The 26,491-nt window shown below is 40.0% G+C and overlaps 1 protein-coding gene across 1 annotated transcript in view; it reads left to right on the top strand.

The window, feature by feature from the left end:
• Positions 1–4,843: 4,843 nt before the first annotated feature.
• The window catches only part of CEP97 (centrosomal protein 97), a 29,530-nt gene continuing 7,882 nt past the window's right edge, over positions 4,844–26,491 (top strand). The window contains 9 exon segments of the mRNA XM_032350342.1: positions 4,844–4,977; positions 7,454–7,596; positions 8,182–8,340; positions 9,312–9,413; positions 11,866–11,979; positions 12,528–12,694; positions 18,708–18,872; positions 19,447–19,580; positions 24,146–24,911. Coding sequence (XP_032206233.1) covers positions 4,935–4,977; positions 7,454–7,596; positions 8,182–8,340; positions 9,312–9,413; positions 11,866–11,979; positions 12,528–12,694; positions 18,708–18,872; positions 19,447–19,580; positions 24,146–24,911 — 1,793 coding nt within the window. The 5' untranslated portion in view covers positions 4,844–4,934.

Below are 26,491 nucleotides of genomic sequence, written 5' to 3'. Positions count from 1 at the left end.
TCCCAGGACCCTGAGATCATGACCTGAGCCGAAGGCAGTGGCTTAACCCACTGAGCCACCCAGGCGCCCCCTTTTATTACTCTTTTAAACCAAAGACAACTTTTACCCAGTTAATTATGAAAAGGCACCTGAAAAATATCTCATAGAGGCTTTATTCTGGAAATTTGTTTATACTTCCACTTTTTCTTTTCCACAAGTATTAGCTGATGTATTACACCAGGAAAAAATAAAAATTTTATAATCTCATCTTGAGTTGGCTAGGTCCTTTATATTCATTATTTTGGCCCTTGCATTTATTTATAATTAATTTATCTATTTATTGATAATTGATACTTGAAGACTGTTCTGTCCACCAAAGAAATCTTATTGCTTTAGAGAATGGTAAGCTAGCAGTTTATATCCAGTGGGCATGGTGGAGAAAGTCATTCACTGGTTCCCCATCCCGTTTTGTTTCCTCTATCTGGAAGAGCTTCCTATTTGTTCACCCCTAATCTCTGGATAGAGCCTAATTGGAACCTTTTTGTAGTAATAAGGAAGAGCAACCAGCTTCTCTGTCCAAATATTATTGTAGAATTTTGTTACTGAAATTCTTTAACTTCAGTTCTAACCTTCTTTTTCGATTTCCAGACCACTTCAATAATCTGAATAAATTGCAGCCTTTCTTCCAGACAGGTGAACAGACAAAACATATGAAACTATTAGTGTATAACTTTTTGCACTGTTCGGGTTTTGTTATCATGTGTGTGTAATGCCTATTAAATAATAATAAATAATAAATAATAATAATAATAAATAATAATAAATAATAAATAATAAAAAATAATAGTGCTCATTTAGGATTTCTAGCTAACCCATGGATAAATATATCATAGTGGCAGTCTTTCCTTCCATGTCATAGGTCACAGATAAGGGAGTAGGACCATAAGAATCTACCAATGAATACTAACCAAAGAAGAAAGGCACCTAAACTTTCATATAAAGATTTTTTTATTGTAAAAATTAGCACATTTCAAAAACCTTTACAATGTCAAAATTCTTTATATTGAGACAGAAACTAAAAGGACCCCATGAAAGAAAACTTTTTTTTTTTTTTTTTTTGCTCCTTTTCCTGCTTATATTCTTGCTAGGATCTGAAATCCTGCCCTACACATGGCTTAAAGTACCAATAATTGTATGTCCTCCTTGTAAATGTCAAGGAGTTAATGATTTTTTTTGGCATCTTCCAGCACAATAGGTAACATCTAAGCAGTGACAAGTCGGGGTCATCATGAATATTTTCCAAGACCACTGACTCCAGACACCTTGACACCTAGATCCCTGGCTCCAGGCTGTAAGTGATTTATGGAGGACACCTGAGTATTTGCCCTTGTTTTGACCAGTTCCTAGATGCCTGACAGGACATGTATACCTCACCACCATCTTCAGTAAAAACCCAGACCCCAAGCAAAGACGAGATGCATTTTCCTTTTCCTTTCTGAGTCTCCCAGATGCTCCATCTGTATCTGCTCTCTCTATATCTTCAGTAAACTCTGCTTTCACTTCCTCTCAGCTCAATTTGATTTCTTTCCTGCATGAAGCCAAGGATCCTGTTGGCTGGTCCTGTGGGAACCCCTCTGGGTCCTTAGACCTGGCCAGTCTGCATCATTAAGAGCTTTGCCATTTTAAAACTTTGAAACTTCAAAGTTATTATTACATTTACTTTTTAAAAATATAAGCTTTCATCCTAATTAGAAGACCTGTGTTTTATCAAGATACATTGCACTATCCACAAATGTTTTAGTTTCCCATCTCTTTGTGTTATCTAAACTTGTTATCTAAACTTTAAAACTTCGAAGTTATTATTACATTTACTTTTTAAAAATATAAGCTTTCATCCTAATTAGAAGACCTCCTGTGTTTTATCAAGATACATTGCACTATCCACAAATGTTTTAGTTTCCCATCTCTTTGTGTTATCTAAACTGAAACTGCTGTTAAAGGTTACCATCCACTATTAGAACAGTCTCCTTCCTGCCACTCTTCTACTCTTCAGTTCCTCCTTGTTATATGAGCCTTTTAACCTTTTTAAACACAAGTTTCATTCTGTCAACCCCTCATTCAAAAACACCAAGTGAAAAGTAGTGGAATGAAAGGTGAGAGGTAGGATGAGGACAGATAGATTATGCTAGCCCTCAAAAGTTGAATTACAAGAGAAAAGTATTTGAGGAAAAGATTAACATGATAAAAGGTGTTTTACTTATCTCTCTGCCTGTAGCCCTGGGCAGATGCTTTAGAGCTGCAGGATACAAGTCAGGGCAATCCGCTGTTGCAGAGATCAGGTATGCCTTGCTGATAGAAAGGAAAAGTATTATGGAGCCTAGGCCTGACACCCCCCACCCCGCGCCCGCCCACCAAATGCTACTTTGTTGAGAGGTTCATAGTGTTGGTTAGTAGAATCCTATTGAACTTGCAAAGTTCAATATATATACACAAGATGAGACAGTTTAGTTACAGTGTAGCAATTTGATTTTAGATGTACATGCTGTATCTTAAGCACAAGAGTTTCTGAAGTGTGATTTTATTTTTATTTTTTTTTTAAAGATTTTATTTATTTATTTGACAGAGAGAAATTACAAGTACACTGAGAGGCAGGCAGAGAGAGAGAGAAGGAAGCAGGCTCCCTGCTGAGCAGAGAGCCCGATGTGGGACTCGATCCCAGGACCCTGAGATCATGACCTGAGCCGAAGGCAGCGGCTTAACCCACTGAGCCACCCAGGCGCCCCTGAAGTGTGATTTTAAAGGGTTGCTCGTTCACTTAGGATGTGGGACTGTGCCCAGGAACATCTGGCCACTCTTTTATGGATCCACAGCTATACTTAGTTGATTCCATAAAGGGAATACTTCCCTCTGGATTCTAGGTCAGATTAACCAGACAAAATTCTGGTTCTGCTGTTGCTATAAACGTGCAGGAACCTGTGCTCCTTTTGGTGCCCTCTGAGCTTCCAGGATCCCTCTCCCAGGTCATTATCCTTTCTCCCTCCCTGAGCTAGAGACGCCCTTCAATCCTTACCAGGTATTCCAGCAAACAAAGTTGGAGGCGGTATTCAAACCTGCTTTGTTCTTACACCTGTGATATAAGATTGTGTTTCCTAAATAAGGGGTCTCTTGGTTAGATGAGAAAGATTCCTAGTCTTAATTACCTCTAAAGAACTAGGAAATTTGTCTTGAGAATAAAACAGTGGGAAATCGAGTGAGAAAAAGTTAAGTTGGGTGTGAGTCAGAGACAGACAAATACCAGATGATTTCACTTATAGGTGGAATTTAAGAAACAAAACAGATGAACATGGGGAAGGGAAAAAAGAGGGAGGCAAAATCGTAAGAGACTCTTAACTACAGAAAACAGGTTTGATGGAGGGGAGGTGGGCAAGGGAATGGGTTAAATAGGTGATGGGTAGTAAGGTGGGCACTTGTGATGAGCACTGGGTGTTACATGTAAGTGATGAATCACTAAATTCTACACCTGAAACTCAGTTTTTTAAAAACACATTTATTTATTTTTTAGAGTGACAGCAGGAGGGAGGAGCAGAGGGAAAGAGAATCTCCAACAGACTTCCCATTGAGCGTGGAGGCCAATGCAGGGTTGGATCCCGAGTCACCACAATCCCAAGATCATGACCTGAACCAAAATCAAGAGTCCCTCAGCAGACTGAGCCGCCCAGGCATCCCTATACCTGAAACTCATTTTACCATATGTGTTAACTAATTGAAATTTAAATAAACACTTGAAATTTAAAAAAAAAAAAAAAGCGTTAAGGGTGGGTGTAGTCACAGAGATCAGAGGAGATCCCAGAAAGGAGGGAAAGTTCACAGGATCAAGAGCCTAGAAATCTAAAAGTGTTAGTGGATTTTACCAAACACAGATTGTCAGAGATTTGGTACACTGCTGTTTCAGAAAGAGGGGAGTTCAGAATAAAGGTTGCAAGAGGGAATGGAGGCATGTGTAATAGAGATTGGAAGTTCCTTTTGTACATTCTGTCCGGCTATTAGGTTAGTCTCTCATTTCCTATGAGAGCACCTTCATTACCACCTGACTCTACCTTGCAGCCCATGCTAATGTCTTTTCATCTACCTCTGAACTGTATAATAATCTGATACTGCATATCTCCCCATCTACTAAGCCGTAGCTCAGCTTCACGTCCTCCTTCAAGTCTTCTTTGAAGATTGTTTACATTTCTTTCTCCATTCGCTAAGATCTTGTGTTAATAGTTAAAATCATACTAGTTAGCAGGTAATAGTTAAAGCAAAAGTGTGAGCCTACTCCCCTCGAGTTAGGCAGTGTAATTCTTGAGTTTGGAGAATATACTGTAAAATTCTTTCGTATATTCCCTGCAAACGTTCCAGGTTCATACTTAATTAGATATACCCTCAGGTCTAAAGTTCTGTTAAATATTCAAGAACCACTTAAAAATACTGCACAAAACCTTCTATCTGGGAATGCTTTAAATTTTCAAGTGAAATATATCCATTTTGACTATCTCAACAAGATTGCCCAAGTCATTCCTATAGCAGAGTAGAAAACTTTGAATTGATTCAGAATTGTCAAAAGGGGCAGCCGCCATAGAGGCTTGTAGCAGAGAGCGCTGAAATCCGATCTGCATTAAATAGCGACATTATAATAATCTCAAAAGTAAAAGTGTTAAATTTCACAAACGTCTAGAAAAGGGAGGGGAAAGATCATCTAACAATAGTTGGCTTATCTGTCAGATCAGGGTTCCTAAACACACTGCGGTTCAGATTCTAAACCTGAGTTTCACATCATTAGACGCCAGCAACCAATTGGGCCGTCTGGTTGCCGTGCATCCTGGGAGTTGTAGTTTCCGGCTCCCTCCTCCAGACTCCAAACTCCACCGAGCAGCTGGAGGACGGTTGCTTGGTATTATTAGCAAGCGGGAAGTATGGCGGTGGCGCGCGTCGACGCGGCTTTGCCTCCTGGAGAAGGTAAGGCGACACCCCCCCCGCCTTGAATCCCAAAGTTTACACCATGGAACTAAATTAAATAGTTACCTGGTCGAGAGAAGAAGCCTGGGTTTGGGGGTGCAGTTCTGTACCAGTTCTTTAGACGCGGGGCTGTGGGCGTCGCGAAGCCGCGCTGCCCTCTGGGAGTTGGAGTTCCGGGGTGCTGCCTAGCTCTGCAGCTTTGAGGAGAGGGCCGAGCTGGGAACTACATCCCCAGGGTCCTTCGCGCGGCCGGGCGCCTTAGCTCCCGCGCTTCTGAGGCTGCCTGGATGGTGGGTTTCGGACTGCGGTGACCTTTTTTGGATTTTTACTTTGAATTCTGGATGCCCAAGTAAAAATTCCCGGATCTCCATATGTCGCTTTACGCGTCTCCCTTATCCTCTGTCTTCTTATCCCGTTCAGGAAACCCTCTTTCAAACATAGCTCTTAGACCGACGTTAAATCCTTTTTTGGAAGTGTTCCTTGGCAGTGATAAAATTGAGGGTGACCGAGAGCCCACAGATATCCACACTTTGTTCTGCAGACCAGGTCCTGGGATCCGGTTTGGTCGCTCCCCAGCGGAGCGTGAGGTGTGGGTGCTTCTGTGGCCGGGAGTCGCCGGGCACGAGCCGAGCTCCTTTGTTTTGGTTACAGCTCCGAGGCTCCGCAGCAGCCTTCTGGATCGGGGGCCGGGCTGAGGGTTAAGGCCTCTCTTAACAGTTTAGACCAGGGGGTCATTATCTGGGGGCCGTGACTTCTTGTTGGGGGTGAAGAGCATCGATGGTTCTAAGAGGTCTGTCGACCCCGTGGAATTGTGTGCAAAAACTACATTTTCCTTGGACAGTACACAGCTTTCACCAAATTCTCAGGGACTCCCCATGACCGTCCCCAAATGCTGGAATCCGTTAGACAATGAAAACACGTTGAAACCTTTCAGGAGAGCAGTCTCGCATAATTATTTCCCACAGTAATCTTAATCTGGGGTATAAATTTGAAATTGGCAGTTTCTGTGGCCCCACCCCTTTTTGATATCGGCTTCTCTTAAACTCCACCTCCTCAGCCCACCAAGGGAAACTGACTGACAATAATAGCAAGTAAACCTTTTTTTTTTTTTAAGATTTTATTTATTTGACAGAGAGATCACAAGTAGGCAGAGAGGCAGGCAGAGAGAGGAGGAAGCAGGCTCCCCGCTGAGCAGAGAGCCGGAAGGGGAGGGGGGCCTCCATCCGGGACCCTGAGATCATGACCCAAGCTGAAGGCAGAGGCTTTAACCCACTGAGCCACTCAGGCGCCCGGAATAGCAGTAAACATTTACAGAGCACTTTTTTTTTTTTTTTTTTTAACATGATCTCATTCTTTCTGTAGAACAACATTATAAGACAGATACTATTATCACCCGCATCTTGTAGAGTGGAAAAGTGAGCCCCAAAGCGAACAATAACTTGCCCAGGATACCACAGCGCTTCATCGGGGAGCCAGGATTTGAACGTCTGTGAAACTAAATTACTTAATTGATTGCTGTATGCCAGGAGCGGGGCTAAGTTTTATTCATGTGGTTTCTGTTTTCATCCCCACCTCAATTTAATTAATTAGGTGTATTGTTCCCATTTTGTATATAAATTAACTATACATTGATTTTAAAAATAGTTTAGGCACTTTAGGATATACTAGTAGTTAGGTTGCAAGCAGGTTGATCTCTATCAAGGGATTAGTTCCATTTAAAAAAGACAAACGTTACTTAGCCACAAAATATGGAATAGTTCTTATTTATTTGCTTTTTTGTTTGTTTATTGAGAGAGAGAGTAGACACTTGTGCTGGCTATGGGGGGGGGCTGGGGGAAGGGGCAGAGAGAAAGAGAGAGACTCTTAATGGTGGAGCTGACTGGGGGTTCCATCCCACCACCCTTAATTTATGATCTGAGCCAAAATCAAGATTTGGTGCTTTGACCGACTGAACCCCCAGGCCCCAATAGTTAATATTTAAATGCGAAGAATTCCAGAGTATTATTATATCATAAAAACTTGAACAGAGTATCACAAATTTCTGGGTATAATTTGATATTTCTTTCTTTCTTTCTTTCTTTCTTTTATATTTTTTAAAGATTTTATTTATTTATTTGACAGAGAGAGATCACAGGTAGGCAGAGAGGCAGGCAGAGAGAGAGAGAGGAGGAAGCAGGCTCCCTGCTGAGCAGAGAGCCCGATGCGGGACTCGATCCCAGGACCCTGAAATCATGACCTGAGCCGAAGGCAGCGGCTTAACCCACTGAGCCACCCAGGCGCCCTAATTTGATATTTCTGAGGGAAAGTGAACATTTTCAATCTGTGGTCATTTAGAACTTGATTGCCTTAGTTTTTAACTCTTGATATTTATTATGTTCTAGTGTTTTCTAACTCTAAATTTAGAGATTTTATGAATATAATTCCATTTCTATGCTCAGCTATTGTGTTTTCTAACAATTTCTCTTCTATTTTCAAGGATCAGTGGTCAACTGGTCAGGACAGGGGCTACAGAAATTAAGTCCAAACTTACCTTGTGAAGCTGATATTCATACTTTGATTCTGGATAAAAATCAGATTATTAAATTGGAAAATCTTGAGAAATGCCGACGATTAATACAGGTAGGTATTGCCATCTGAGGAAATAGTTACACGTGTTTATTATTCTACAAAACAACAAAATACCTAACAAAAAGTAACTCTGCAGTCCTAGAAAGCAGTAAATGTTACCATAAATTTTTACATGACAATTTTCCTTGAAGATGAACACATATGTGCCACATTTAAAATAGACTAGGAAAAGAAGTGTTAGAAAAACGAAACATTTTGTGTTGGCAGAACATTGTGTTGTTAGATTACATCATGGTGGAGGTGAAGAGTTCATTCATTCATTCTGTCAGCAAATGTCTGTTGGGCTCCTCCCATATATTGGGCCCTACTCAAGTAGTTGCTCTGTTAAAAATGTTTTGAACAGTTGGAGAGGGTCTGATTGCTCAGCTTTATGTGTATTTTCCATTGCTTAGGAACAATTTAGAACACCAACAATAACAAATAGTTACACTATAGAGTATTTAGACAAAATATGTGAGAAGTTCAATATGAGTTTGTATATTTGGGAATGTTTGGTCATATAAACAAATCTTTTAAAAAAGTGAAAGTAATATGCATATTTTATTTCTAAGATAATGATATGTTTTCGTTTTACAGTTATCAGTGGCTAATAACCGGCTGGTGCGAATGATGGGTGTGGCCAAACTGACCCAACTCCGGGTGTTAAATTTGCCTCATAATAGCATTGGCTACGTGGAAGGACTGAAGGACCTAGTACATTTGGAATGGCTGAATTTGGCAGGAAATAATCTGAAGGTGAATTGTTTCTTTTTTCATAGTTGCATTTTCTTTTTTTAATTTATAAAAATATTTACTGTAAAAAAAGTATTCACTGTAAAAAAATTAAACCAGTATAGAAATAAATAGAATAAGAAGTGAAAGTATCTACTCCCACTTCCCAGGGATAATTTTAGTTAACATAAACTGAAAAAAAATTATTTTGAAACAAATATGCATTATAATATTCTTTTGTGCACAAAGAATCTATATTATACTTAGAAAAGTTGTCAAAGAGTAGAATGAAATGTAGGGGTACTAGAGCATGCTGAGTTAAGCTCTAAGTAAATGTTTAATGGTATAGTAGAGAACATACTGTCTTAACAGTCAAGAGATCTGGATTCTAACCCTGCTTCCATCACTTAGTAACTCCGTATTTTTGTTTAATAAATATCTCCATGTCTTATCTTTTGATATGTTAGATAAGGGGACTCAGTTAAATGATGTTAATAGCTCACTTGTTAATTTATGCTAGGTGCTGTTCTAGGCACTTTAACTATACTAAATCATTCAGTGTCATGGCAGCCTATGAAGTAGGTATAGTCATTACGATTATTATGTAAATGCAAACTGAAATACTGAGAAGTAAAGTAACTTTCTTAAGGAAGTTGCAGAGCCAGCATTTGAATCCGTGTAGTTTGACTTCCCTCTTACCTTGTAAACTCTATACTACACCAGCTGTCATGGGTTATCACTAAGGTTTTTTCAAGCTGTAAATATCTGGGATGATATGATCCTCTCCTCTCAGAGGGATAATGAAGGTAGAAGCTTGGTATATAACAACTTATCAAATTCTGTTATTACTACTTCTTCCTTTTGCTAAACTCTGCTCATATCCTTCCAATAATAAACAGAGGAGACAGGAGACATAGTTCCTATGAGGAACTAGGGAAGATTTTCATTTTTTGGTTTTGTGTTCATGAACTAGTGTGATGCTTTTCTTGTGATAGGCCATGGAACAAATGAGTAGCTGCGCAGCTCTACAACACCTTGATTTATCAGACAATAACATACCCCAGATAGGTGATCTATCTAAATTGGTATCACTGAAGGTAAGTGTATCGTTTCTGACATTTTCATATCATTTCTGACATTTTATCCTAATATACCAAAAGAAAGTGATCTGATTGGTCTAAAATTGGCCTACTCTGTATGAAGAACAGATTGTATACATTTTGATAAAATTTCTATTAGAGCACTAGGAATTAACTATGCAATCCTTTATTTTTAGTTTCTTTAATTAATTTATTTATTTTTATAATTGATTTATTTTAACTAAAACTGGTTAATGTAATTAAGGTTAATTCTTATTTGTCATCCTATGAACATAAAGAAATCCCCTTTATGCCTAATCAGCCAATACTAATAGCTTTAGCTATATAATATGTAACATTTTGGTAAGATTGGGAATAATCATTTGAGTCTGAATTTGAGTCTTTTTTCTGACACTTGAGAATCCTGTTTTTTGAGTAATATGTATTACTACATTATCGAAAGTAACTTCAATTTAAAAAGTTAAACCTGTAGCATATAGTACTTTTTATGGAGAGGAATTTGTCATGTAGTCAAAATAAGTAACAGTTGCAATTACAGTTTCAATCACATACAGACTTTTTCCATATTTTTGGATCATTGGATATTATTAGCATCAGATAAACTCATTAAACTTTAGAAGCAGTATTATTAGAGCAACTTTGCCCACATTTTTAGCATAAATCATTTTTAGCAACAATTACTCTAAACAATCTGGTGTGTCCAGATACAGAAAATTCAGATGAACTAAGGATTTTTTTTTCTGGAATGATTATTTTATCAGAATCCTGGGTTTCAAAGCCTTCAGTTATTCTTCATTGTTGTTGACTTAATTTGAGTCAGCTTCATCTGCAAGTAGCATATTGTTCCTTAAGTTTTTAGTTTTCAAGAGAATGCAGTTATAAATTACAAGTTGTGGGTACCTCTTTATCTTGGAAAATTTGCTTTATATCTTTCTTTTTTTTAAGCTTTTATTTATTTGACAGAAAGAAAGAGAGCACAAATAGGGGAAGCAGCAGGCAGAGGGAGAGGGAGAAGCCCGCTTCCTGCTGAGCAGGGAACCTGATGTGGGGCTTGATCCCAGGACCCTGGAATCATGACCTGAGCCAAAGGCAGATGCTTAATTGACTGAGCCACCTGGTACCCCTATATGTGATTGTTTTAATGAATGTTTTCTTTCACTTTCCTCACCCTTTATTTTGGTTGCTTTCTTTTTTTTTTTTTTTTTTTTAAGAGAGACAGCCTGTGAGGAAGAGGGTTAGAGGGAGAGGGAGAGAGAGACTCTTAAGCAGACTCCACACCCAGTGCAGAGCCTGTCATGGGGCTTGATCTCGTGACCCTAAGTTCATGACCTGAGCCAAATCAAGAGTCAGACAGCTTACCATTTGAGCTACCCAATTGCCCCTTGATTTTTTTTTTTTTTAAGATTTTTATTTTATTTTTTTAAAGATTTTATTTATTTATTTGACATACAGAGATTACAAGGAGGCAGAGGGGCAGGCAGAGAGAGAGGTGGAGGCAGACTCCCTGCTGAGCAGAGAGCCCGTTGCGGGGCTCGATCCCAGGACCCTGGGATCATTACCTGAGCTGAAGGCAGAGGCTTAACCCACTGAGGCACCCAGGTGCCCCTTAATATTTTCTTTTTAAGTAATCTCCACCCAACATGGGGCTAGAATTCATAATCCTGAAATCAAGAGTCACATGTTGTACTGACTGAGTCAGCCAAGCACCCCTATTTTGACTTTTTTTTTTTTTTTTTTTAATTTTAGTAATTTATTTGACAGAGACAACAGCGAGAGAGGGAACATAAGCTGGGGGAGTGGGAGAGAGAGAGAAGCAGGCTTCTGCTGAGCAGGGAGCCGATGCAGGGCTCGATCCAGGACCCTGGGATCAGGTCCTGAGCCAAAGACAGACGCCCGATGACTGAGCCACCCAGGCGCCTCTATTTTGACTTTTTTAAAAAAAGATTTTTATTTATTTGTCAGAGAGAGAGAGAACACAAGCAGGAGGAATAGCAGAGGGAGAGGGAGAAGGAGGCTCCCTGCTGAGCAGAGAGTCCAATGTGGGACTCAATTCCAGGACCCTGGGATCATGACCTGAGGCCAAGCCAGACACTTAACCAACTGAGCCACCCAGGCAACTGCTATTTTGATGTTTTAAAAGGAAATGAACAGTATGTTGGAAATTGCCCAAGTTTTAATAATTTAAATCTCAAAAAATGCTTGTTACCACACCAAGCATGTGTTCTTGGACAAATCTTTAAACTTTCTTGAGCTTAGAATGTGGACATGAAAAGAGAGAGTTGGATCAGAATACCACCTAGGACCCTTGTAGCATTAATAGTCTTTGCTTGTAAGTGAAGAAAAGTATAATAAAATAGGTTCCTTTATTTTTATCTGTATCATTTGGTTATGTCAAAGTAGATAAATAGTAATCTTTTAATTTGTAATTCGTCCTGTTTTTACTTTGAAGACCCTGCTTTTACATGGAAACATCATCACCTCTCTTAGAATGGCACCTGCTTATCTACCCAGAAGTCTTGCTATACTTTCCTTGGCAGAAAATGAAATTCGGGACTTAAATGAGGTAAAATTTGAGGGTATTCTGTGGGATTCAGGAAGCTGCAAAGTACGGAAGAAACTCAGGAGAAAGTTGTGAGCTCACTTGTAAACTCAGCATCTTGGAAGACAGTACCAAAAAGATGAAACACTTGACTCAAGATGATTGTTATTTTTTCTTTCTACTTTTTCCTAATGTCAGTGGGTCATTAAGGCTCAATTTCCTTTGTAATGCTGCAGCTTTCACTCCATTTGGAACTGTTATATCTACATTAAAAGGATCAGAAAGGGATACTGTGCACCTTTCTCTGGCTGCTATTATGTTTTCAAAATAGGATTTTTTCTGTTAGGAAACAGTGCTGGTACTTTGTAAGGTATTTTGTGCTGCAACGACAGATGGCCATGTTGATGGAATTTTGGAAGTCGGTGGATAATGTTAAGAGTGTTACGTGTTGCCTTTCAGAACAAGAGGGAAATTGTTATATTTTCAAACTGCCAAAGATGTGTACTCAAAGCAAGCCCTGTGCTTAATACTAAATGGTCCATTTCATTCAACAAAGATATCCTTTATTCCAGATCTCTTTCTTGGCATCCTTAACTGAATTGGAACAGTTATCCATCATGAACAATCCTTGTGTGATGGCAACACCATCCATTCCAGGATTTGACTATCGGCCATACATTGTCAGCTGGTGCTTAAACCTCAGAGTCCTAGATGGATACGTGATTTCTCAGAAGGAAAGGTGAATATGACCTCTTTAATGTCACATTTATTATGGAAAAGAAAAGACCATTTCTAGATTACTAAACTATTTTTTAAAATGTGCATTTAGGGGGCACCTGGGTGGCTCTGTGGGTTAAAGCCTCTGTCTTCGGCTCAGGTCATGATCCCAGGGTCCTGGGATCAAGCCCCGCATCGGGCTCTCTGCTCAGCAGGGAGCCTGCTTCCTCCTCTCTCTCTGCCTGTCTCTCTGCCTACTTATGATCTGTCTCTGTCTGTCAAATAAATAAATAAAATCTTTAAAAATGTGCATTTAGAAATTAAGATCATTAATGCAATCATGTAGCAAACTATATGCTTGTCGTTTAGGATATTCTGTCCTTTCTAAGAAAGGAAAAGAAATATCAGTCTGAGAGGTCGGGCCAGTGAGTTTAACTTACTGCCCAACATACAACAATTTGATTTCTGAGAGTTCTTTTGTTAATTGGTTGTTTGTGGGGCTTAGAGCATTTTCTATAGAAATTATATTATACTGGAGTGGAGGGGGTGGGGAGGAGTGGGGTGGCAGGGTGATGGACATTGGGGAGGGTATGTGCTATGGTAAATGCTGTGAATTGTGTAAGACTGATGAATCACAGATCTGTACCCCTGAAACAAATAACATATTGAATGTTAATTAAAAAAATCATATTATGGATGCTGTCTAGGGTCTTAGATCAATCCCACAAAAGCTTCTAATCCATCTTATATATAAGGGCAGTATTAGTAAAAGGACTTGGGGTGCCTCAGTTGCTTAGCTGGTTAAGCATCTGACTCTTGGTTTTTGGATCAGGTCATGATCTCAGGGTTGTGGGTTCAGGCCCCGTGTTGGGTTCTGCACTGAACGTGGAGCCTGCTTGAGATTCTCTCCCTCTCCTTCTGCTCCTGCCCCCTGTTTGCATACATGCATGCGTGCCCTCTCTCTTTCTGTCAAACAATAAATAAAATATTTAGAGATGCCTGGGTGGCTCAGTCAGTTAAGTGTCCCATTCTCGGTTTAGTAGCCTTGTGTGTATGTATCCTATAGGACATGTACAAGCATGTTCACAATAGCCTTACTTGTAATAGCTGCAGACATTTTGGAGCTATTTGGTACATTTGGGAAACAATCCAAATGTCATTCTGTAGAAGAATGAGTAAATACTTATATTCAAACTAAGGAACCTAGATTGTTGTTGATGACATAGTAGAGAAAAATGCTGCTGCAGTTGATGTCTGAGACAACTGTAGTCTACACAGTGCTTCTGTGTTTTTGTTCTGTTTTTGTTTTTTTTTAAAGATTTTATTTATTTATTTGACAGAGAGAGATCACAAGCTGGCAGAGAGGCAGGCAGAGAGAGAGAGGGGGAAGCAGGCTCTCCGCTGAGCAGAGAGCCCGATGCACCACTTGATCCCAGGACCCTGGGCTCATGACCTGAGCCGAAGGTAGAGGCTTTAACCCACTGAGCCACCGAGGCGCCCTCCAGAGTTGTTTTAAAACACAGAATCACTGGGGCGTCTGGGTGGCTCAGTGGGTTAAGCCGCTGCCTTCAGCTCAGGTCATGATCCCAGGTCCTGGGATCAAGTCCCACATTGGGCTCTCTGCTCAGCGAGGAGCCTGTTTCCCTCTCTCTCTCTGTCTGCTTCTCTGCTTACTTGTGATCTCTGTCTGTCAAATAAATAAATAAATAATTTGGGAAAAAAAAATAAATAAAACAACTCTGGAAGTATTCTAAGGGGAGAGCTCTTATTATTAAAATTCGCTGCCTGAGCAGTGTTTAGAACATTTTCCCAGTCAACCTTGGAAATTCCTGAAGGATAGAAAGGAATTTCCAGTTTTTTGTTTCTACCCAGCCTGTTGTTTGCAGGGAACATCCAGATTAAACATTTTCTTCATTATGGCTAAGCCAGCCAGGCACCATGAAAAGTATCCTGGGTGCTTTGATGACTTCAGGTAGCCAGATTTTGAGTATGTGTGTCACTGGAAAGATAATTTGAGCACTCACCCTGTTGGTACTATGGCTGAGTGCTATCTCAGATAGAGGCATACCTGTGGAAAGACCACACCTTCTGTAGCACCTCAGTATTTGGAGTTCTTTCTGAATTTGTTTCCATCTCTGACTATTTCCAGGACTTAGGCCCAAGTTTTCTATTGTTTAGTTGGAGATGAGAATTTAGGGAGCAGAACTTGGAAGATGTTTCTTTTATGAAAGGATTTAAAAATACATACAGAAGTGGAGAGAGTACCATAATGAACACCTAAATACCCACCATGCCCCTTCAACAATTACCAACTTAGCCAGTTTTGTTTCATGGATCCCCACATTTTTGGTTGGCTTTATTTATTTATATTTATTTTTTAGATTTATTTATTTGAGAGAGAGTGCAAGAGAGAACACGAGTAGAGGGGAGAGGCAGAGTGAGAGGGAGAAGGACACCTGCTGAGCAAGGAACCCGACATGGGACTCAGTCCTCCATCCGAGGACACTGAGATCATGACTTGAGCGAAAGGCAGTTCTTAACCAGCTGAGCCACCCAGGTGGTCCTGTTGGAGTATTTTTTTTTTTTTTTAAGATTTTATTTATTTATTTGAGAGAGAGAGACAGTGAGAGAGAGCATGAGCGAGGAGGTCAGAGGGAGAAGCAGACTCCCCATGGAGCTGGGAGCCCGATGTGGGACTCGATCCCGGGACTCCGGGATCATGACCTGAGCCGAAGGCAGTCGTCCAACCAACTGAGCCACCCAGGCGTCCCTCTGTTGGAGTATTTTTAAAGCAAATACCAGGTATCATTTCATCTAATACTCCTTTTTTTTTTTTTTTTTTAAGATTTTATTTATTTATTTGACAGGAATCACAAGTAGGCAGAGAGGCAGGAAGAGAGAGAGGGGAAGCAGGCTTCCCCCTGAGCAGAGAGTCCTACTTGGGGCTCCATCCCAGGACCCTGAGATCGTGACCTGAGCCGAAGGCTGAGACTTATCCCCCTGAGCCACCCAGGCTCCCCATAATACTCTTTTTTTTTTAAATGAGAAAGCAGATTATTTTATTCTAGTTTTTAAAACTCAAACCTTTAAAAAAGATTTTATTTATTTTAGTGAGAGATAGTGAGTGTGGGCAGGGGGTGGCGCAGGAGTGGGAGAGAGTCTCAAACCTTAGAGCCTAATGTAGGGCCTGATCTGATGAACCTGAGATCATGACCTGCCCTAAAATCAAGTCAGATGCTTGACTGATTGAGCCACTCAGGTGCCATAAAAACAGATCGTTTTAAATTTTCTCTCCTAATAGTTGTTGCTTATGTTATGTTATGTAAATTTTTCCTTCAATTTCAAGAGAAGAATCATATTCCAGTGGTTTGAAATTAATGTTAGAGCTGAATGAATTTTAATTTTTTCTTTGAATATCAGTGATGTCTTAATGGGCAAGGAGATTGTTTCATCCTAGGAGACTATTTTACGGATTAATAAACTTGTGTAATGTTATGTTTATTGATGAATGATAAGCAAAACCAAAGAAACAGATGTTACAGTAGTTGATGCTCTGCAGATTGTGATTTTCCTCACACACTTAAAACTGAATATTCAAGTCAGAACTTTGTTCCTCTTCTTATTTTCACTTTTCTTTCCTTCCCAACTACAAATGATCTATAACTTGGAAATTTTGCTTGCTGGCTAACATTAAAGTTGGTGATTATCCTTTACTCGCATGGACCTTTTTTGGGAACATTTTCAACAAGCCATTTGCTTGGTAGGAGAACTTATAGAAATTTAGAGCAGATATATACATTCTGAGTGATTTTTTTTTCTTTTTCTTTTTTTTTTTTTTTTTTTTTTTTTTTTTTAAAGATTTTATTTATTTATTTGACAGAGAGAAATCACAAGTAGACAGGCAGGCAGAGAGAGAGAGAGAGGGAAGCAGGCTCCCCGCTGAGCAGAGAGCCCGATGCGGGACTCGATCCCAGGACCCTGAGATCATGACCTGAGCCGAAGGCAGTGGCTTAACCCACTGAGCCACCCAGGCGCCCCTCTTTTTCTTTTTTTAAGAGAGCAACAAAGCCAGTCAATGCAGGTAGAGGGAGGTGCACAGGGAGAGGGAGAGAGCAGGCTCCATGCCCAGTGCATAGCCTGACTCAGGGTTTGATCCCATGACCCTGAGCTGAAATCAAGGGTTGGATGCTTAACTGAGCCACCCAGGTGCCCTGATCTTTATTTAATACATAGACTCATTCGTGGAAGAAATACTTTGAATTACTTTTATTAGGTAGAATAAAATTTTTATCTTTAGACTAAGATTAGGATTCAGTGAGTTCAGTTAATCAGTTAGGCATACCTCATATCTCGTTGTTAGAAAACAGCTTTTCCTTTCTTGTAATAATGGCAAATCACAGAAAACTAATCTCATTTTATTTTATTTGCACCATGACTCTTTTGCATGATTTAACCAGTTATCAAAGGCCAGTTTCATTTCAGTCTATAATAGAACTTGGGTGGCTTGACTGTTTTGGACTGTATAGTTTGTATGATATGGATACCTTAATATCAAGGTCCAAGTAAATGGTTGTAGATTGAAAGTGATTTTGAGACTATTTAATGCCAAGTTAATGCTCTAACAATAAACCATACCAAAATGATCCAACCTCAACTTTAGGTTGAGGGGTAGATTTAAGAATGGTGAAAGTGAATGGGTGCCTGGGTGGCTCAGGGGGTTAAGCCTCTGCCTTCAGCTCAGGTCATGATCTCAGGGTCTTGGGCTAGAGCCCCGCATCAGGCTCTCTGCTCAGCAGGGAGCCTGCTTCCTCACCTCCTGCCTCCTGCTCTGCTGACTTGTGATCTCTCTCTCTCTCTCTCTCTGTCAAATAAATAAATAAAATCCTTTAAAAATTTTTTAAAAAAATGATGAAATTGAAGCAATGGTATGTTAATTAAAAAAATTAAAATATATGTGTAAAAGTAAACAGTAGTATAATGACCTCCCATGAATCCATCATCCAACTTCAACAGTTGACAGCTCACGGCCAACCTTGTCGTCTGTACCTTTATCCATTCCCTGTTCTATATTATTTTCAAGCAAATCTCAAAATACATGTAATTTCAACTGTGAATATTTCAGCATATATCTCTAAAAGATGAAGGCTCTGGGGGTGCCTGGGTGGCTCAGATGGTTAAGCTTCTGCTTTCGGCTCAAGTCATGATACCGGGGTCCCAGGATTGAGTCCTAGGGAGCATTGGACTCCCTGCTCAGAGGGGAGCCTGCTTCTCCCCCTCCCTCTGCTGCTCCCCCTGCATGTGCGCGCTCTCTCTCTCTCTCTGTCAAATAAATAAATAAAATATTGGGGCTCCTGGGTGGCTCAGTGGGTTAGAGCTTCTGCCTTTGGCTCAGGTCGTGATCCCAGGGTCCTGGGATTGAGCCAGCTTCAAAATGGTGAGATTTTATTTTTTAAATTTTTAAATTTTTAAACTTAATTTTATTTTTTCAGTGTTCCAAGAGAAATGGTGAGATTTTAATCCATTCATTTTATTAGCTGGAATACCTCTATTTGGTCCTTCCTGGTATAGATTGTATAGGAAAGATAGAATTATTAATATTGAATTCTTACTTTTTATTTAACCAGTTTTTAAAAGTAATGAGTTTGATGGTTCACTAGCGTCCTCTAGCTGTGACCAATTAGCTTTTTTTTTTACTGTCATTATGAATTAATGGATTTAAATGTAATTGATATATTTACATACTTTAGTTTGATGGTGAATAGAGGGAATACTCATTGCTTCTTTGAAAATAATTTAAAGTTATTTGGAGCTGTGAGTGCAACTCTGTGGAAGTTCCCCTAAGCGAGAACAGAGGTTTAAAACATTAGAAGAGCAAAGGGAATGAATCAGAAGGAAAGGTTAAGGAAAAAAATAAAACAAACTTAACTGAATTTTATTTATGAAAATCATCCAGTGATGCTTTAAGTTAAGAAGGAAAATCATTGTTGCTTCAAAATGTATCTATGCTGGTGTCCTTGTTTGTTCCCCACCTCCAGTTTGAAAGCTGAATGGCTCTATAGTCAAGGCAAGGGGAGAGCATACCGGCCAGGCCAGCATATCCAGCTTGTGCAGTATCTGGCTACCATCTGTCCTCTAACTTCCACACTGGGTCTTCAAACTGCAGAGGATGCCAAACTAGAGAAGATTCTGAGCAAACAGAGGTAAGCCCCTTTATTTGTAGCACCTTGTCACAAGTGGAAATATCTCTCAGTCTTTCCTGCATGGTTAGTAGGACTGGGGCAAGTGCTGTGACCCACATTTCTGGGCACTCAGGCCCCTTGTCACTGCAGCAGTCCTGCAGGGGAACTAAACTGTGCAGTGCTGTCCAGCCTGCTCTACAGCAGGTGCATTGTTAGTCATTTCCTGAGTGGGGAGAGCCGAGCAGTGTGGAGACTGGGGTTTTTTAAAAATATATTTGTCCTTTAATGTAGGTGTTTCACATGGGTTCTTTAATAGTAACATTAAGAAGTGAAGCTAGAAGTGTGAACTAGTCACTTTATCAGAGAGCCTGCCTTTGAGTGTTTGTGCATGTGTGTGCCTATGAAGCTGTCTATGTGATTGTGATTTAACCTTTCTATCCAGTGCTTTCAAACTTGACTTTGTAATTTGGTGGTGATAAAAGATACCTACTTTGAAAACTTAAATCTCTACCTCTTTGACAGGATTATGTAAGAAGCAGGAAAACTTTCTTTTTGTGGTTTGTGTTAAGTCACATCAGATGTTACTAATTTTTAGGTTTCACCAGAGACAATTGATGAACCAAAGCCAAAGTGAAGAGCTAGCCTCTCTTGCTCCTGTTGATACAAAAGCACCCCTTGTACCTGAGCATTCAAGCCCTGTTCAAGATGGCCAGATAGTCCAGGAAAGCGGTATGAAATTGATCGATCTGTGGTCCTTTTTCTCCAAGTTGTTTCCATCTGTTCAGTACCATAAAAGGGAAATAAATACACATTTTCATAATTTTTTGTTTGTTTACTTAAGTGAACATTTAGGTCTTATATTTTATGTATGTATCTATACAGACACATATGTAAGATTACTATATTTTAAAGTGTTAATTTTTATTAGTTTTGTCACAATAATAATTTTTTTTGAGATTTTTTAAAAAAATTAATATATAATGTATATTAGCCCCAGGGGTACAGGTCTGTGAATCGCTGGGTTTACATACTTCATAGCACATACCTTTCCCAATGCCCATAACTCTACCACTCTCTCCTTCCCACCACCCCACCCCCGCAACCCTCAGTTTGTTTTGTGAGATTAAGATTCTCTTATGGTTTGTCTCCCTCCTGATCCCATCTTGTTTCATTTATTCTTTTCCTACCTCCCAAACTCCCCACATTGTCTCTTCCTCATATCAGGGAGATCATATGATAATTGTCTTTCTCTGATTGACTTATTTCACTAAGCATAATACCCTGTAGTTCCATTCACATCATCACAAAGGGCAAGATTTCATTTCTTTTGATGGCTTCATAGTATTCCATTGTATATATATTACCACATCTTCTTTATCCATTCATCTGTTGATGGACAGCTAGGTTCTTTCCATAGTTTGGCTATTGCGGACATCGTTGCTATAAACATTCGGGTGCACGTGCCCCTTCGGATCACTACATTTGCATCTTTAGAGTAAATACTTAGTAGTGCAATTGCTGGGTCCTAGGGTAGCTCCATTCTCAACTTTTTGAGGAACCACCATGCTGTTTTCCAGAGTGGCTGCACCAACTTGCATTCCCACCAAGAGTATAGGAGGGTTCCCCTTTCTCTGCATCCTCGCCAGCATCTGTCATTTCCTGACTTGTTAATTTAGCCATTCTAACGGGTGTGAGGTAGTATCTTATTGTGGTTTTGATTTGTATTTCCCTGATGCCGAGTGATGTGGAGCACTTTTTCATGTGTCTTGGCCATTTGGATGTCTTCTTTGCAGAAATGTCTGTTCATGTCCTCTGCCCATTTCTTGATTGGATTATTTGTTCTTTGGGTGTTGAGTTTGATAAGCTCTTTATAGATTTTGGATACTAGCCCTTTATCTGATATGTCGTTTGCAAGTATCTTCTCCCATTCTGTCAGCTGTCTTTTGGTTTTGTTAACTGTTTTCCTTTGCAGGGCAAAAGCTTCTGATCTTGACAAAGTCCCAATAGTTCATTTTTACCCTTGCTTCCCTTGCCTTTGGCGATGTTCCTAGAAAGAAGTTACTGCAGCTGAGGTCCAAGAGGCTGCTGCCTGTGTTCTCCTCAAGGATTTTGATGGATTCCTTTCTCATGTTAAGGTCCTTCATCCATTTGAGTCTATTTCGTGTGTGGTGTAAGGAAATGGTCCAGTTTCATTTTTCTGCTTGTGGCTGTCCAATTTTGCGAACATCATTTGTTGAAGAGACTGTCTTTTTTCCATTGGACATTCTTTCCTGCTTTGTCAAAGATTAGTTGACCATAGAGGTGAGGGTCTATTTCTAGGCTCTCTGTTCTGTTCCATCGATCTATGTGTCTGTTTTTGTGCCAGTACCATAGTGTCTTAATGATGACTCCTTTGTAAGAGAGCTTGAAGTCTGAAATTGTGATGCCCCCAACTTTGGCTTTCTTTTTCAATATTCCTTTAGTTATTTGAGGTCTTTTCTGGTTCCATACAAATTTTAGGAAATTTGTTCCATTTCTTGGAAAAAAATGGATGGGATTTTGATAGGGATTGCATTAAATGTGTAGATTGCTTTAGGTAGCATAGACCTTTTCACAATATTTGTTCTTCCAATCCAGGAGCATGGAACATTTTTCCGTTTCTTTGTGTCTTCCTCAATTTCTTTCATGAGTACTTTATAGTTTTCTGAGTACAGATTCTTTGCCTCTTTGGTTAGGTTTATTCTTACGTATATTATGGTTTTGGGTGCACTTGTCAATGGGATTGACTCCTTAATTTCCTTTTCTTCTGTCTTGTTGGTGTGAAGAAATGCAACTGAGTTCTGTGCATTGATTTTATATCCTGACACTTTACTGAATTCCTGTACAAGTTCTAGCAGATTTAGAGTGGAGTCTTTTTGGTTTTCCACATATAGTATCATATCATCTGCAGAGAGTGATAGTTTGACTTCTTTGCTGATTTGGATGCCTTTTATTTCTTTTTGTTGTCTGATTGCTGAGGCTAGGACTTCTAGTACTATGTTGAATAGCAGTGGTGATAATGGACATCCCTGCTGTGTTCCTGACCTTAGCGGAAAAGCTCTCAGTTTTTCTCCATTGAGAATTATATTCATGGTGGGTTTTTCGTAGATGGCTTTGATGATATTGAGGTATGTACCCTCTATCCCTACACTTTGAAGAGTTTTGATCAGGAAAGGATGGCTGTACTTTGTCAAATGCCTTTTCAAGAAAATCACACTGGGAAGACGAGGTAAAGGAAAGAAAATGGGGAGGAGCATCCAGGAGCCGCCAGTACTGCCTCAGGATGGAGGGCCACTCCTCAGGGGATCACCCACGCTCACCCACAGCCCAGGACCAAAGCATTCCATAGGCCTGACCTGCCCCCAACCCCCAATAATAATTATTTTTTTAAGTTTTTAATTTTAATTCCAATATAGTTAATATACAGAGTTATATTAGTTTCAGATGTACAATACAGTGATTAAACAATTCCATGCATTGCTCAATGTCCATCTTGGTAAGTGCCCTTCTTAATTCCATCACCTATTTCACTCATCCCTCCATCTACCTCTCCTCTGGTAACCTTCAGTTTGTTTTCTGTGGCTCAGTCTGTTTCTTGGTTTGTCTCTTTCTCTTTTTTCCTTTGCTCATCTGTTTTTTTTTAATAAATTCCACCTATGAGTGGTATATGGTATTTGTCTTTCTCTGACTAACTTATTTCACTTAGCAGTGTACTCTCTAGATCCATCCGTGTTGTTGCAGATGGCAAAATTTCATTCCTTATAATGGTTGAATATTAATCCATTGTGTGTGTGTGTATAAATATTTCACATTCTTCTTTATCCATTTTTCTATTGATGGACACTTGGGCTGCTTCCCATAATTTGGCAATTGTAAATAATGCTGCAGTAAACAGAGGGGTGCATGTATCCTTTTGAATTAGTGTTTTTGTATTTTTTTGGTAGATATCTAGTAGTGCGATTACTGGATCATACGGTAGTTCTGTTTTTAACTTTTTGAGAAACCTCCATCCTGTATTCCACAGTAGCTGCACCAGTTTGCATCCCTGCCAACGGTGCACAGGGGTTCCTTTTTCACTACATCCTTGCCGTCAGTTGTTATTTCTTGTGTTTCTGATTTTAGCCATTCTGACAGTTGTGAGGTGATATCTCACTGTAGTTTTGATTTGCATTTGAAAGATGTTGAGCATCTTTCCATGCGTCTGTTGGCCATCTGTGTTGTCTTCTTTGGAGAAATGTCTGTTCATGTCTTCTGATTTATTTTTTTTTATTTTTTTTTATTTGACAGACAGAGATCACAAGTAAGCAGAGAGTCAGGCAGAGAGAGAGGGGAGAAAGCAGGCGCCCTGCCCTGCAGAGAGCCCCAATGTGGGGCTCGATCCCAGGACCCTGGGATCGTGACCCGAGCCGATGGCAGAGGCTTTAACCCACTGTCTTCTGATTTTTTTTTTTTTTAAGATTTTATTTATTTATTTGACAGAGAGAGATCACAAGTAGGCAGAGAGGCAGGCAGAGAGAGAGAGGAGGAAGCAGGCTCCCTGCTGAGCAGAGAGCACGATGCGGGACTCGATCCCAGGACCCTGAGATCATGACCTGAGCCGAAGGCAGCGGCTTAACCCACTGAGTCACCCAGGCACCCTGTCTTCTGATTTTTGATCAGATTATTTGTTTTTTGGGTGTTGAGTTATATCAATTCTTTAAATGTTTGGATACTAACCCTTTATTAGATATGTCATTTGCGAGTATCTTCTCCTATGCCTTTCCATTTTGTTGTTTCCTTCACTGTGCTTTATTTTTAATGTTTAAAAAATATTCAGAGAGTTGCTGCCTTTTTTATTGACTTGATACTTTGATATTCTAATGATTATTGCAAGAATTTGTTTTCTTAAAAGTCTTTGGTTTGGGGGTGCCTGGGTGGCTCAGTGGGTTAAGCCTCTGCATTTGGCTCAGGTCTTGGTCTTAGGGTCCTGGGATTGAGCCCCGCATCGGGCTCCCGGAGCCTGCTTCCCCTCTCTCTCTGCCTGCCTCTCTGCCTACTTGTGATCTCTCTCTCTGTGTCAAATAAATAAGTAAAGATATTTAAAAAAGAAAAAAAAAAGAATTGATATAATTAAAAACAAAAGTCTTTTATTGATGTTTTAGGCATATTGGAGGAAATCACCAAAGCATTTTATCATATTGTACTATATTTCAGGGGTTAGATTTCATTACAAAGATACAACTAAAAATCTTTTTAAATATTTAGTGGTTTCAATGATACTTTGTTGATTCTTCTAGAACCCGTCATCCAAGTCAATTCTTGGGTTGGGATTAAGAGTAACGATGATCAATTATATGCTGTTAAGAATAACTTTCCAACCTCTGTACACACTACAAGATATTCTCGAAATGATCTGCACTTGGAAGACATACAGACAGATGAGGACAAGTTAAACTGTAGTCTTCTCTCTTCAGAGTCCACTTTTATGCCAGTTGCTTCAGGACTCTCTCCAGTATCACCTACAGTTGAGCTGAGGCTACAGGGCATTAACTTGGGCCTAGAAGATGATGGTATTGCAGAGGAATCTGTGAAAGGGCTGGAAAACCAGGACTTTAATAAGGAAGAGGAAAAGGCGTTTTGGACTACAAATGAGAATTCTGTTCAAATGAAGGAAAGTGTCATCCCTACAGAGGTAAATGAGAAAGATGGGCTCTTACCATGTCTGGAGCCAACAGTAACTAGTGCTCTCTTGAAGGATGACGCCCATGGTCTTACATCTTTTCCTGAGTCAGTTGGACACAGTGTCTTCCATACACAGCCAGGCAGCGGAGAATCTGTAGCTTCAGAGAAACTTCCCTGTGGGGTTTTAACCCAGAGATCTGTTGCTTTGGGACAAGATAAAGTTGCCCTTCAGAAATTAAATGAAGCAGCCACGAAACTTCAGGCCTATTGGCGGGGCTTTTATGTCAGGAACTACAACCCCCAAGCTAAAGATGTGCGTCATGAAATTCGGCTGCGCAGAATGCAGGAACACATTGTTTGCTTAACTGATGAAATAAGGAGGTAAGTCAAAAGTTCTTGTTTAGGTGCTGTATTGTTGATTTGGGAGTGTCAGAGTATTAGAGTTGATTCAGAACACTGAGCCATTGCTGTCATGGTCAGGACGCTTCATACCCTGTTGCCATTCTTGGTTTCCTTGTCTCCTATAACATACTGAAAGCATCTTGAGGACAGGAACTGCCGTATGTATCTCCATTGTTAGCATGGCTGTTGGTACATTGATGCAGTGCAGCAATAAATGTTGAGCAATGGCTTGTCTTATAGGCATTTATAAACCTAAACATAGAGAGGTACAGAAAATGAAGAAAAATGGAATAAGCATAGGAATGAGAAGATGAGAAAGTCTACATGGAGCCCAGTAGATGATACAGAATTAAAGAAAGGAGTGGGGACTTAAAAGGGACTAAAAGTCTGGGACAATGGTAGGAATTATTACTCACTTCTGTGGCTGACGTTACTGACTGCCAACCAGGAAAATTAGGAGTTTATATATTTATTTTGAGTATTAGTTTTGCAGCAAGCAATATTTATTAATATTATCAAGTGGAAGGGGAGGAAGCAGTAAAAGAGACTGGGAAGGGGCAGCCAGTGTTCTAGGAAGACAGGGTGTGCGTCACAACTTTGATAGGGAAATGTTTTAGGAGAGAAGAGAGGTGCCATAGGGAGAACAGAGGATTATATGTTTAATTTAGAAGCTGGAGGCTATTGGTGACTATACTGGGGGACCCTGGGACTATTCTCAGGTTTGATGATTTGCTAAATGGACTCACAAAACTCGGGGAAGCTATTCTGTTAATGACTATGGTGTGTTCAAATGAAAGGATACAGATTAAAGTCAGCAAAGAAAAAAGGTGCATAGGACAGAGTCTAGGAGAGCAGGTACAAGCTTCTTGTCTTCTTCTAGTGGAGTTGTATAGATAGGGCTGAATCTCTTGGCATTGATGTGTGACAACACATACAAAATATTGCCAACCAGGGAAACTCACTGAAGCCCTGACTACAGGGTTTTCATTGGGTGTCAATCTTGTAGGCATTGAGTGCCTGTGTGACTAACCTTAACTACTTACACCTTAGCTCCTACCCAAGGTCAGACTGATACCATGTCTCTTATCAGGACTGTAGGTGAACAAAACAGATATTCATTCACCAGAAAGCACACTGTTAGCATAACTATCTGGTTTGGCCCCAAACCCCACATATATACAGATACTCTTATCAAGCAGGATATTCCAAGGACTTGGACATTATCTCCCCACCAGTCCTTTCTTTGGAATGTGTGGGGTTAGAACACCCCAAGTCTGCTGAGTTAACCCTTTCTTGCCTAGTGAATTTCCTAAAAGCAGCTTCAGTATGTAGTGAAATCAGGCAGTTTGGAATGGGTTGAATTGTGAATGAGAGGTAAAGAGTGAGAGTAGCCAGTTCCTTTATGGGGGATCCCATTTGAGGTATGTTGCTGGAATAGAATCTGGAGTTAAGGAAAATTCTTCTTTAAAGATGGGAGATAGAGGGGTGCCTGGGTGGCTCAGTGGGTTAAGCCGCTGCCTTCGGCTCAGGTCATGATCTCAGGGTCCCGGGATCGAGTC

The sequence above is a fragment of the Mustela erminea genome, chromosome 1 (assembly GCF_009829155.1).
Source record: "Mustela erminea isolate mMusErm1 chromosome 1, mMusErm1.Pri, whole genome shotgun sequence".
Classification (NCBI taxonomy): Eukaryota; Metazoa; Chordata; class Mammalia; order Carnivora; family Mustelidae; genus Mustela; species Mustela erminea.
Note: the sequence above shows the minus strand (reverse complement) of the source record. Positions and strands in the feature narration are given on the sequence as shown.